An 11,969-nucleotide genomic window follows, 5' to 3' on the forward strand; every position below is an offset into this window, starting at 1 on the left:
TTTCACACTGAATTTTTCACTAGTAGAGACATACGAATTGGCAAAAAAAGGGGAAAAAACTCCAAAATGCTGGCAAATCTAAAAAAAAAGGAAAGGAAAAGGAGACATTTGCAGTATTTTTAAAATGTATTTTTCTTATCAATATATTCCCACTTTATTTTGAATTTGGGAGCAGTCATAAAACACCACTCAGGAATCAATATGGGAACAAAATATAAAAACTTCAAATTGCCAAGATGTGTGTAGGTGACTCAGAAAATATCAAAATAACATCTGATATTTCACATTGATACCAGTCTTCCTCCACCAGAGGGTATCCTTATTTTTTTGAGAGAAAGACGGAAAAAGAAAATGAGGGCAAGATAAATCTATTTTTCTACACCTCCATATCAGTTTTATAATAATTTACCAAAGGTAATTGAAAACATTTAATTATTTTTTGTTATACATTAACCGCTGCAGTTCACAGTTGCAGCCACAGGATTATCCCGGAAAGTAAAAGGACCTGCTTAAAAAAAGTTTAAAAATTAAAAAAAGGATCTCAATGCCCATCTGCAATATAAAATAAAATAAAACAAACAAATAAATAAATAAAACAAATGTAAAATGAATAAATAAATAAATATTCTATAATTATACAAATAATAGTAATAACAATTAGAATAATAGTGATAATAATAAAAATAACATTAATAATAATAACAATAACATATTACAATGTTATAGTAAGATTTACAGCCAAGAATTAATTAGTTATTTTAAAGTCCTATCTGCAAAATAAAGACGTAAATATAAGTTAATAATAATAATAATAATAATAATAATAATAATAATAATAATAATAATAATAATAATAATAAAAACAACAACAACAACAACAACAACAACAACAACAATAATAATAATAATAATAATAATAATAATAATAATAATAATAATAATAATCACAAATACATTCATAAATAAATAAATAAATAAATAATGTTGCAGTATATGGTGTCATTTTGTGTGATATTCAATTAAAATGTGGTTCAAAATGTGGTCCAGTGACCTCCAGTGGCCACCAAACAGTGGACATGGCTGGATATTAATGTCCAGGGTGTGGCAGCTACAAAAATCAAACCTGTGTCCTCTGTTTTTGACATTTTAACCTGCACAGAGTGCGGTCAGATGAGGAGTCAGGGCGCTCCGTGGACGCGTTAGGGAAAGGCATGCGGGAACAGGAAGGAGGTTGACGTGTTTCCGCAGGCTCAGACCGGGGAAAGTTGTTTCCTGAAGTTGACACCGAGCTGATCATTTCCACACCTAAACTCTGCTGCTTCTGCTGCACAACATGACTCGTACAGGTTTTGGTTTTTTTTGATGGATGCGTGTTTTCTTTATCGTCAGGTGAAGTGTGTCTGACGACGTTATGAGCTCCGACAGTGAAGACACAGGTGAGAAAAACAGCAGCTGTAAACTTTAATCTGCTTTACTTCTAACGGGATCGGTTGTGAAGTGATACTGACAGCTTTACACTTTATATTTTTACCAAAACGTGGACGTTAACTTGTTGCTTTTCTTTACTGTGAGTTAAAACCTGTTGAATGTGAAGCAGCTCTGGTCAGTAAACCGTTTAACGGCCTGTTAGCATCGTTGACCATAGAAATAAACGGACGCTGCTAGCCGCAAGCTAACACTTTAGCTTAACTCACTGTCCAAACCGTGGTCTCTGAACCTGCTATAAACCACAATAACTCAACGCAACAGCTCTGTTTCACTTCCTAAATTCACTATTATCATAGCCAATGATGTGACTAGTCATAATCAGTAATATATTCTTCTCTGAGTGCTGCTTTTTCTCACAAAACCTTGTTGCAGGTGGCTTCAGTAACAGTGCAGCAACATCAAGTATCTTAAATGAAATGAAACTAGTTGCTTAAACTGAAGCAACAAGTGTGTGTGTGTGTGTGGGTGTGTGGGTGTGTGTGTGTGTGGGCGGGGGGATCTTGGTTTCATTCAAAAACATGAAAAGAAGGCAATTAGCAACTACACAAGAAATTAGGGTTTAACCGATATTGGTTTTCAGGATCGATACCGATACAGATTATTATAACCGATAATTGAAAACAATATGTGTTTACAATAAAGATGACAATATTTTTGTCAAAATTTTGGAATATAACAAACTCCAACACGAAACAAATGTTTAATCAAAACTGAAACTTTCAGCACCATATACAGCAAGTTTCCCTCTGTGAAAATTTAAATAAAAAATGAATGAATGAAAACACCCCCCTGAAGTTTTACAGAGTTTCTGATGCTTTCTTTGCATGTGTCGCAGACTGCCCTCCCTGTGTTGGTTGAATGTAAAACGCACACTTTTTCAATAATGAATTTTATCAGGGATCATAAAAGTAAAATGTAGATACAGATAATTGGCAAAATACCAAATCTAGGCCCTGGTAATCTGTCGACCCCTACAAGAAATGACCCAAAAATTAGCAAAAAATTTGTAAAAAGTTATAAGAAAATTACCTGAAAAAAACAAAAAATAAAAATACTCTGTAATCTAATTTTAGATATATACTTATAATAGTTATAAATAAATATAGTTATATTTATTTTTCCTGAGACATTTGATAATTTTCTTTTTTTTTGTAGCAAAGTTTAAGTCATTTTCTTGTGATAGTTTTATTTTAAAGTGCAGTTTTCTACTAAAACTCTTTCAATTAAATCAAAAATCCTTAAGTGCAGTATTCCATATATTACATAACTGGTAAACCTGCTTATTTAAAGAATTTGTTTGCATCTTAGATCAGTGACATAAGGTCAGATTTCTTCTTCTCTTCCAGTAATATATTTACATGTCTTCTCTGATTTCTAGTTATGCAGATTCCTTTTGATTTGAACACCTCACTGCTTCCCATATTTTTGTGATTTCATCCCTCCTGATGCAAACATCCTCCAAACAACATTATGAAGGCAAAACAGAACAACCCACTTTGTCACTTTCAGAGGCGAGCCTGAAGGCCCAGCTAGCCGAGTGCCGAGCTCAGGTCGAACACTGGCAGGGCGTGGCGACGATCTGCGAGCTGAGCAAACAGGAGGAACTGGCAGAGCTGCAAAAACAATGCGATCAAGAGATCCAGTCTCTGCAGGAGGCTCTCAGAGGTCAGTGTGTGTTTGTACGTGGCTGCGTCTTCATAATTATATATGCATAGTAATTGCAATGTCTTTTGACAGTCCTCGTGTGTCTAATTTCACATTCATATGGTTGCTTTTGTAATAGTGATAATGTTTTAAATATAAAAAATACTGGTAGTATATATATTTATGTATTTTTTATATTTATATAAAAAATACTGGTAGTATTTTTTAAGTGTTTTATTTTTTTTTAACTAAACGGCTCCAGTTTTTTAAAATTTATTTTCAGTTTCAGTTCCTCTTTGTGTACTTTCTCTTCAAGGTCAAATGACTAATAGTATTAATTATCTGGTTGACTTTATTTATTGATTTTTTTTGAAATTCTCTTTTTATTGTTTTAAAATAAACATGCAAAAACAAAATACACAACCACATAAACATAAAAACCTTTTAAGCATGGAGGGAACAAACAAAAATAAAAATATAAATAAATGAAAGAGAATGAATAAATAAATAAGTGAGAGACAAAACACACCAAATTAAATCATTAAAAACAAATTAAAATAACTGTTAAATAAAAAGTAGAAAGGCAAACAAAAAAAAAGCTCTGTAAAATAGGATATTGGATCAAAAAATACACATGGAGACCTGGATACAATGGGAGGCTACTGGTTACACCCCTATGTGTTTCTGCTTCTAACTCTCACAAAGTCCGTCAGTTTAACATTTGAAACATATGCTATCTATTTTGCCCATTTCTCAATAAAGGTATTCTTCTGGGTTTTTAAATAAATCCTTGTTGACTTTCAATCCATTTTGTTAGTTTAACATTTGATACAGATCTAAGAATGAACCGAATAAAAAGCTGGTATTTTTCCAAGCTATTCAATGAGTTAAAAGGTCAGAAGAGGATAAGAATAAAAATGTGTTATTATTTTTATAACTAAAGGTCTTGATAATAAAACAGCATTAATCCTAAATGCAGCTACACTTTTTAAAGGTGTTATGGGTTTATATTCTCAAACTTTCAGGCAAACCGGATATAATTGATCCAACTGGAGGAGTAAATGATTTAATCTTCATCATGTTGTGTTTACAGAGACAGCAGCGCAGTATGAAGCCAGGATATCTGTCCTCCAGTCTCAGCCTGTGGAGTGGAGGAGAGCCAGTGGGCAGAACGTGGTCAGTGTTAAACATTGTTTCTTTTTTATCCAAAATTGATCCCAAATGTTTTTTGGACTTGATCCCAGCATTTGTTTCTCTCCACCTGTCAGATCAGTGGAAGAAAAGGCCGGATGGACGCAGAAGTCAACAGTAATGAATCCCCGACACCGGTCACCAACAGCCTGACAGAAGCCGAGGCTGCGACGGACAAGAGGTCCAACCAGCCGTCAGAGCTCGAGGCGGTGGCAGAGGGAGAAGGAGCGCCGCTATCATCAGAAGCATATTTTTCACTGAGGAACTGCGACTCGGCCTCTTTGTCCTCCTTCTCCTTAGACACGCCCTCTCTGCCCAGAAAACTCCACGCTCAGGACGACACCGACTCTCTGGTGTCCACAGGAACTCTGGTGCCTGAAGCCATCTACCTGCCGCCGGCCGGACACCGGCTGGTCACGCACGGCGACTGGGATGCACTCAATGCTCAGGTATGGATATAAAACTATGATACTGAAGGTCACATTTTACGTTCTGATTAAAGAAACATGTTTCACACTTTTGTGAAGCAATAAAAAAAGCATCCTTTCATCTACGCAGTTGTGATCGACCAAAAGCTCCCTCATAGACAGACATCAGTGTGATGAAGTTGTGGTGTGTTGGGCAGGTGTCTGAGCTGCGAGGTGAAGTGAGTCGTCTGCAGGCGGAGAAGGAGGAGCTGGAGAAAGAACTTGACACGCAGACCAACCACACACACAAACAGGTGAGCGACGCTGCTCTCAGTGTGTGTGTAAACATCAGCGAGTGTGTATACATCAGCGAGTGTGTATACATCAGCGAGAGTGAGCGAGTCTGTCACACACAGTGTACACAGTCACAAAACATAAATGAAATCACTGACTAACAATTTTTACAGGGTTCCTACGGTCATGAAAAACCTGGGAGGGTCATGGAACTTCATAATCACATTTTCCAGGCCTGGAAAAGTCTGGAACTAGTAAAAATCTTTGGAAGTTTTAGAAAAATTATGGAAAGATGTGTGTTGTAAATCAAATTATGTTCATGTAACATAACAGTGAATTTATTTTCTGTAGGTGACAGCGTAACGGAGCTCTAATATGTGTCGATTTGTGACGTTTTCGGTTATGTTATGTTTATGTTTATTTGTTCATTTTGAGCGTTTATCCATTTTCTCACCACAGATCGTCTCTCCCTTCATGTATGCTCACTAGGCATATAAATTAATTTTCTTAAGCACATTTAGCTTCAGGGGAGATGCAGAAAACCTTAAATGGCTGTATTTAGTATATATTTTACTTCTGATTTTTTTATTTTGCTTCATTTTTTATGGAAAACTTAAAATATTTGGGCTTTTTTATTTCTTTGTAATTTTTTTATTTTTTTGCAGAATACTTGATTTTTTGGGGTTTTTGTGTGTTTAGGTGTCAATGCTCCAGGCTCAAGTCCACACCTCAGAGGCCCTCCTCCAGGACTTGCATAAATCTTTTAGCCAATCACAGACCGCTGTCCAGAGTCGGCTGGTGAGTGACGTGATGTTGATCCTAGTGTCTGTCTGTCTGTGTGTGTGTGTGTGTGTGTGTGTGTGTGTGTGTGTGTGTGTGTGTGTGTGTGTGTGTGTGTGTGTGTGTGTGTGTGACTGTGACTGTGACTGTTTTAAGAACAGTTAGAAAAAAGCCAACAGTAGTCACTTGAACCAAATCTTGTCTGTATAATTACTCCTAAGATAAGATGATGATTATTAATCTGTTATTAGAATGAAAAGCTGTTGAAACCTGCATTTGTGTGTCCAGGCGGAGCTGTCCTTTTCCCAGAGGAGGGTTTGCAATGAGCTGTCCAGACTGAAAGGAGAGGAGGTCGAGGATGATCAGCCAGACTCCAGCTCATCATTCTCAGCAACGCTGCAGGTACAATGACCTTTCTAGGTTTTTGTTTACTGTATATGGGCTCCAGGAGTGCTACAGCAAGAAATCAGTTTTCTAAAAATTCATATAAACATAGATTGCAGCACAATTAAGCTTCATTTGAAAGCTGGCAAATCAGTTTGTTTCTCATATCAGGTCTTAAAGACAGACTGTCCGCACTTTTATTGGCAAGTAATCAGATTGGATTTGTGTGTCAACAAATCTCTAACTTGTCTGCATGGGTTGCCGGGGTAACGACGTTGGTGTCAGTAACTATGTGGTTACGCAGTGATTTGACTTTCCAACATGAAAGTCTGAAAAATTGAGGTCCATCATCTCGCCCTCCAAACAGTTCATTTTGGCGTCTTTCCACCAACTGTTTTTCTTGTTTTCCTCTTTAGTGCTCTGCTGTTTTCAGTGTGGGTTCTGCTGAACATTTCTGTCACTCTGGATTTGAAGTCGGCGTCATGTGTGTTTTCATATACACTTTAAAATCCGATTTGAGCAGACAAAGCGTCCAGACTGTGACTCATCTGTAGAAAAACGATTTTAATCGCATTTATAAGTCATGCAGTACAGGTGGTAAGATTGTGTCTGTGTTGCTGTGGCCTCATTGTTGGCTTTATCACAGGCAGTTACTGTGCTGTATGTGCCTGCTTTTGCTGGCAGTGTGTCAGTGTGTGCATGTGCTGACTTTTGACCTCTAACCTGCAGGGAGCGCACAATGAGGAACGTCTTCGCATTGAAATCGTCAACCTACGGGAGCAGCTTGACAACCGGACAGAAGAAAATGGTCTGTGGAATATGTAATTATTCAGTACAGGGTTGCATCAGTGACTGTCGTGACACTGAAACATGTTTTATTTTTCATTTCTCTTCTCCTGCCTGCTACCAACTCCCACTGCTGTCATCAGAAGTTTTAGAAGGTGAGTAAACAAGTAATTCTTTATTATTATCCAACACTGGTATTATTATATTATCTTGTGATTAGTGTAGAGTTACATTTCATTCAGTTTTTTTCACATTTATATCCCCTTTTTTGAGTAAAAACTACGAAAATGATTCCCTTTCCTTTGATAATAATCATATGTGTTTGTGTTTTCAGTGCAGCTGTCCAGTCTGAAGACGGAGACGGAGAGGATCCAGGCTCAGAAGGACCAGTTGCAGGCTGAATTACTGGCCTGCCGCACTGAACTGGAAGCCCTGCGGGTGGCACTGTCTCATGTGCAGAGCACCAACAAGACTCTCACTAATGATAAAGTAAATCCAACCTGCTCCGAGTTACAGCTGATGCTTCACGTTTAACTGCTGTCTGTGTGTCTCAGTGAAGCCTGTAGTGTGGTCGTTTGTGCTGATGATGAGTCCTGTCTGTAGTGGACTGAAGTAGTGCTCAGGAATGCTTATCCTGATTATTTAAAAATGATCCCAGGCATTATTGATCGTATCAAAAAAACAAAAATCCTTGTTTGATATGTTTTCAAATCTTACTCTGACCGTTCTCTCTGCTGCTGTCAGGCGGCTCTGCATCAACAGTGTCTGGAGCTACGAAGCCAAGTGATCAGTCTGCGCTCTCAGGTCGACACCAGCCAGACTGTACAGAGAGACTTCGTCCAGCTCTCCCAGTCGCTGCAGGTAAGAAGCCCAGGACGGTGGTAGATGTAAGTTTTTTTGGACACTTATTGCACATCCATCTTCACTTTTTGCACACTTATTTACACTTATGTAACTATCTTTATTATTATTATTATTATTATTCTTTTATTTTATTCTATTCTATTTTATTCCATGTTAAGTGTCTTCCTTTGTATTTAAATTTACATTATTTTGGCTTTTTATCAAATATTTTATTCAGCTGCTGCTCTCTGCTGCTGCTGTAATAAAACAGTTTCCCTCATGGGATTAATAAAGTATTTCTATTCTATTCTAGTCTGTTTAAGTAGTTGTTGTTTTGTTTTTTGTTGTTTTATCAAAATATAGCGCAAATTTTCTGAATATCAGCGAAAGAAAAGGCAAATTTGTGCGCTTTTTCATCCACTACTGTTGTGCGAATATTTGGAATTACTTTATCAAGATAAGCGATGGGTGGTGCTAACTCTCAGTCAGATGTCATTACACCACTGCAGAAGAGGGTGAGATGTGATGATGTCATTAAAAGACAGCCAATGACAGCTGAAACAAAGGAAAACAACGGCTGTATAATAATGTGATATTCTGAATTTAAAAAAAAAATATTTTTGGCACTTGCAGTTCTGTATGTTTTTATGCACAAATTGAAAATGTGGTCAGTGGAAATGCATCAAATGTCGCACTGAAACGTTACTGAGCTCTCTTCTCCCCTTCAGGTGAAGCTGGAGGTAATTCGGCAGGCGGAGAGTCTTGAACAAGTCAGAGAAATCCTGGAGGGGGGAGTCAGTGAAGCTGGTTCATCGCCTGCAGACGCCTCGTGAGTTACACAGTCACGTTGGAACCAAAGAGCACAGACCAATATAAAACAACAGCGACCAGTAAGGACCAACTAACCACCACATGAGACACAGTCGAGACCACTGGGATTATCACAGCTGGTGCTCTGAGCACCTCTAACATTTGACGGATTTTCCTACAGAGACATTATTTTTGTTTCAGAGGTGATGGTTCGGTGTCATTAACCGAAACTGTTGCTTAGCGACCAAAGTGACTGTTGAAGCATGAGGACACTTAACTTTTTCACACACTCTTTTTCCTACATCCAGTAACACGTTTATTCATGTACTAATACACATGTAAATGTACCTGTTGTTAATACTGACGTGACTCCAGCAAAACACTCAACAGTCCAACACTTGACTTTGCACTGTGTTAGCAACTGATATGCAAGCTATACATTCATTTACCATGCAAATACCTTTTTGCATATCATGAAGGATGAGCTCTAAAAGCAGCAGATCGCAGTGCAATAATAATTAATAGTGATACAAAGTAGAGACTCTCCTAATTTAACTGTATTTCAGATGATTTTTATTATACACATACATTTGTTGACTTTTTATTTTAGCTCAGCATTATGAACCATTCCTGTTCTCACAACAGCCAGAGCAGCTTTTAGACTGCAAGCTTATTCATGGTTGTGGATTAGTAAAGAAGAAGACGACAATGTGAATATGTAATATCTTATCAGTTTGTTTTGTGTTAATACATATTGTAAAAACAGGCTACACAATATTTTCTTCCAGTTTTTGTGTTCATAATCAAATTCTGTGATGAAGTTTCTCAACCCTCAGAACTCAATGCAGAAACATAACCCATCGAAACCTGAGAAGATTGCCTTGATTTCTTTCAAAAACATGGGAAGAAGGCAATAAGCAGTGAAAGAAGAAAGTTCCTAAAAAAATACTAAGAAATTAGTAAAAAGTACAAGAGAATTACCTGAAGATTAGTTAAAAAAAGACAAGAAAGTAAAAAAAACAACAACAAGGCAAACAAGACTCGGGAAGAAGTGCTTAAAAATGATGATAATTCCATAAAATAATTTTAAATATTTAACTATGATAATTATAAATATATTTTTTTCTTAGCTTTTTGTCTTTTATCCCTAGACATTGATCCCTAGCCTTTTATAAATAATTTTCTAAATCTACTAATTTCTTGCAGTTTGTAAAACATTTCTTACAAAATTGCTCATTGCATTTTTATTCATGTTTTTGAAAGAAATCCCACCAATTTGCTCAGATTTTAAATCTAAAAATACTTGTGAAAGGCATCTGAAAGCAGCACAAGAAACATGAGGTTGCTCCAGGTGTCAGAGGACCTGTGTAGGGATGCATGATTTATTTACATTTTTGTCTGATAATCGCAAATTTTTATTATTTTGTCTTATTCCCTAAAGAAACTGAAGTTGATAATTGGTGCAAATAATACAAAGCCAGACTGCTTTTGTTGACTTTACATGGCAGCATCGACACACCCCGATGCAGTAGGTGGCAGTACGACTTTAAAGTTGGTTTGTGAGCCGCCAATAAACAGAAAAAAGAACAAGAACTGATTAGAGAGCCAAAGGAGTTGCTGGTGTGGACATTTTTCACAGCTCCAGAGGAAGACATCACAATTGTACCGACTGTCTGCTCCCGGACCACCAACCTCCCCATCAGACCAGCAAACATCCTCCCACAGTTTAACAGGTGAGACACAGAGCTGAGGGAGCGTCTCCAGAGCGTTAGTGCGAAGTAACACAGCAAATCAAACACAGAGCAGCAACAGCACCAACAAACTCACACCAAAAAGGTTTGACTCTGTTGTAAATAACCATTAATAACCATTAATAACCATTAGGTAAAGCTAGTCAAGTGACTGATATGATGTGTTTCATCAAGAAAAACTGCAAATATTTAAAGTCTTTTCAAGTCACCTGTCTGAAGTCTACGTCAAGTCTGAAGTCATGAAAACCAAGTCAAAGTATAAGGTTTAGTCAAGCAAGTCTCAAGTCATCAAATCTGCAAATTAAAGGAAAAGTTGGGATTTTTTGGAGTGATGTTTTATGGGGTTCTCATCCATAGTCAGCGTTTTTCATATAGTAGACGTCAGTCTGCATGCTGCCAGTTTGGAGAAACAGGCTGGAGTCTGATGCTTAGGGTAACCCATCACTGCTGTGGATGGGAGTCAGCAACAAAACATGTTTTAGCCACCTAAAAAATTGATATCACTTTAAGTGTATAAAATATTGAGAGTATTTTTACTTTTACCTTTCTGTCAGACAGCCAGTTTATACTGGGAAGCCGTTAATGGTTTCAGTTCCCTGTGATTTATTCCAAAGCCATCAGACTCCATTGACAAAGTCATTTTATCTCGCTGAACATGGAAGCTCGACGTGTTATTGTGTGACTTTGGTGAATCTGAACTAACCACTTTTTGCCAGAGTCACATAATAACACAAAGAGGAAAACTGTTGGAGGCAGCGGTGGACCAGCAGCTCCTGTGTTTAGCGATGTTAAATCCCTGTTTTTCTCAATGGAGTTTGGCTTTGAAGAGAGCAGTATAACGGCTTCATCCTCCCACTGGATATCACTGTCTGACAGCAAGGTTAAGCAGTGGAAATATTTTAAATATAGTGCACACTTAAACTGATCTTTTTTTTGGGTAGGACTTTCTTTTAGGTAGATTATATGCATTTTGTTGCTGACATCCTTCCACAGCAGTACACTGCTTTGATTACGTGTTCGACTCCTGCCTGCTTCTCCAAACCGAGAGAGCGCAAAATTATTCTGTACAAAATACAGTGAAGATGTAAACAATTTTACAGAACAACCTGTAAATCCTACAAATTAAACCTGTTGTTAAAGGTGTTAAAACCCTCAAATTAAATTAATATTTGAAAATCTACACATTACAAAATCATAATTATTTTTTTCCCAATTTTAAATAGCTGTTATTGGCAAGTAAAATAACCTTTTTTGTCAGTGTCCTAACATTTATGCCAAAAACATTTTGTTATTTATTTTTCAGAGTGAACATCAATGATAAACTTCAAGTTTTAAGGAACAATCAAATGTAATACTCAGATGTTTTAAAATCCATTTGTAGGCTACATATTTATCTATAAAGCATAACAAATGAATTTGCAAAATGTAAATGCTTTTTTCTGTAAAAAACTACAGTAATCTGTATATTCTGTTGATGCATCACAGCTGCGGGTAACAGGTTCTCTAATTGTCATTGACTACATTATTATTATTCCTGTTGCCTAACAGGAATAATAATAAGGAAATAGTGTCAGGAAATAGTGCAAACATC

General features: G+C 36.9%; 1 protein-coding gene across 1 annotated transcript; it reads left to right on the plus strand.

Annotated features, from left to right (window-relative positions):
* The first annotated feature begins 1,217 nt into the window (after positions 1-1,217).
* On the plus strand, positions 1,218-9,402 carry rabep2 (rabaptin, RAB GTPase binding effector protein 2). The gene is made up of 12 exons (XM_088090919.1): positions 1,218-1,436; positions 2,998-3,153; positions 4,226-4,308; positions 4,401-4,772; positions 4,949-5,044; positions 5,724-5,822; positions 6,093-6,200; positions 6,912-6,996; positions 7,118-7,129; positions 7,309-7,463; positions 7,719-7,835; positions 8,546-9,402. Exons 1-12 carry the CDS (start codon positions 1,412-1,414, stop codon positions 8,648-8,650), a joined length of 1,413 nt encoding a protein of 470 aa, XP_087947045.1. The 5' UTR covers positions 1,218-1,411; the 3' UTR covers positions 8,651-9,402.
* Positions 9,403-11,969: the final 2,567 nt, after the last annotated feature.

Source organism: Plectropomus leopardus, chromosome 18 (assembly GCF_026936395.1).
Source record: "Plectropomus leopardus strain MGB_pleo_1.0 chromosome 18, ASM2693639v1, whole genome shotgun sequence".
In the NCBI taxonomy this organism is placed as follows: domain Eukaryota; kingdom Metazoa; phylum Chordata; class Actinopteri; order Perciformes; family Serranidae; genus Plectropomus; species Plectropomus leopardus.

Coding starts and splice junctions, on each gene's coding strand:
- rabep2 (XM_088090919.1), top strand. CDS start 1,412: ATGAGCTCCGACAGTGAAGACACAG. Junction 1,437..2,997: donor CTCCGACAGTGAAGACACAG/GTGAGAAAAACA, acceptor TGTCACTTTCAG/AGGCGAGCCTGAAGGCCCAG. Junction 6,201..6,911: donor GCTCATCATTCTCAGCAACG/CTGCAGGTACAA, acceptor TTGACCTCTAAC/CTGCAGGGAGCGCACAATGA.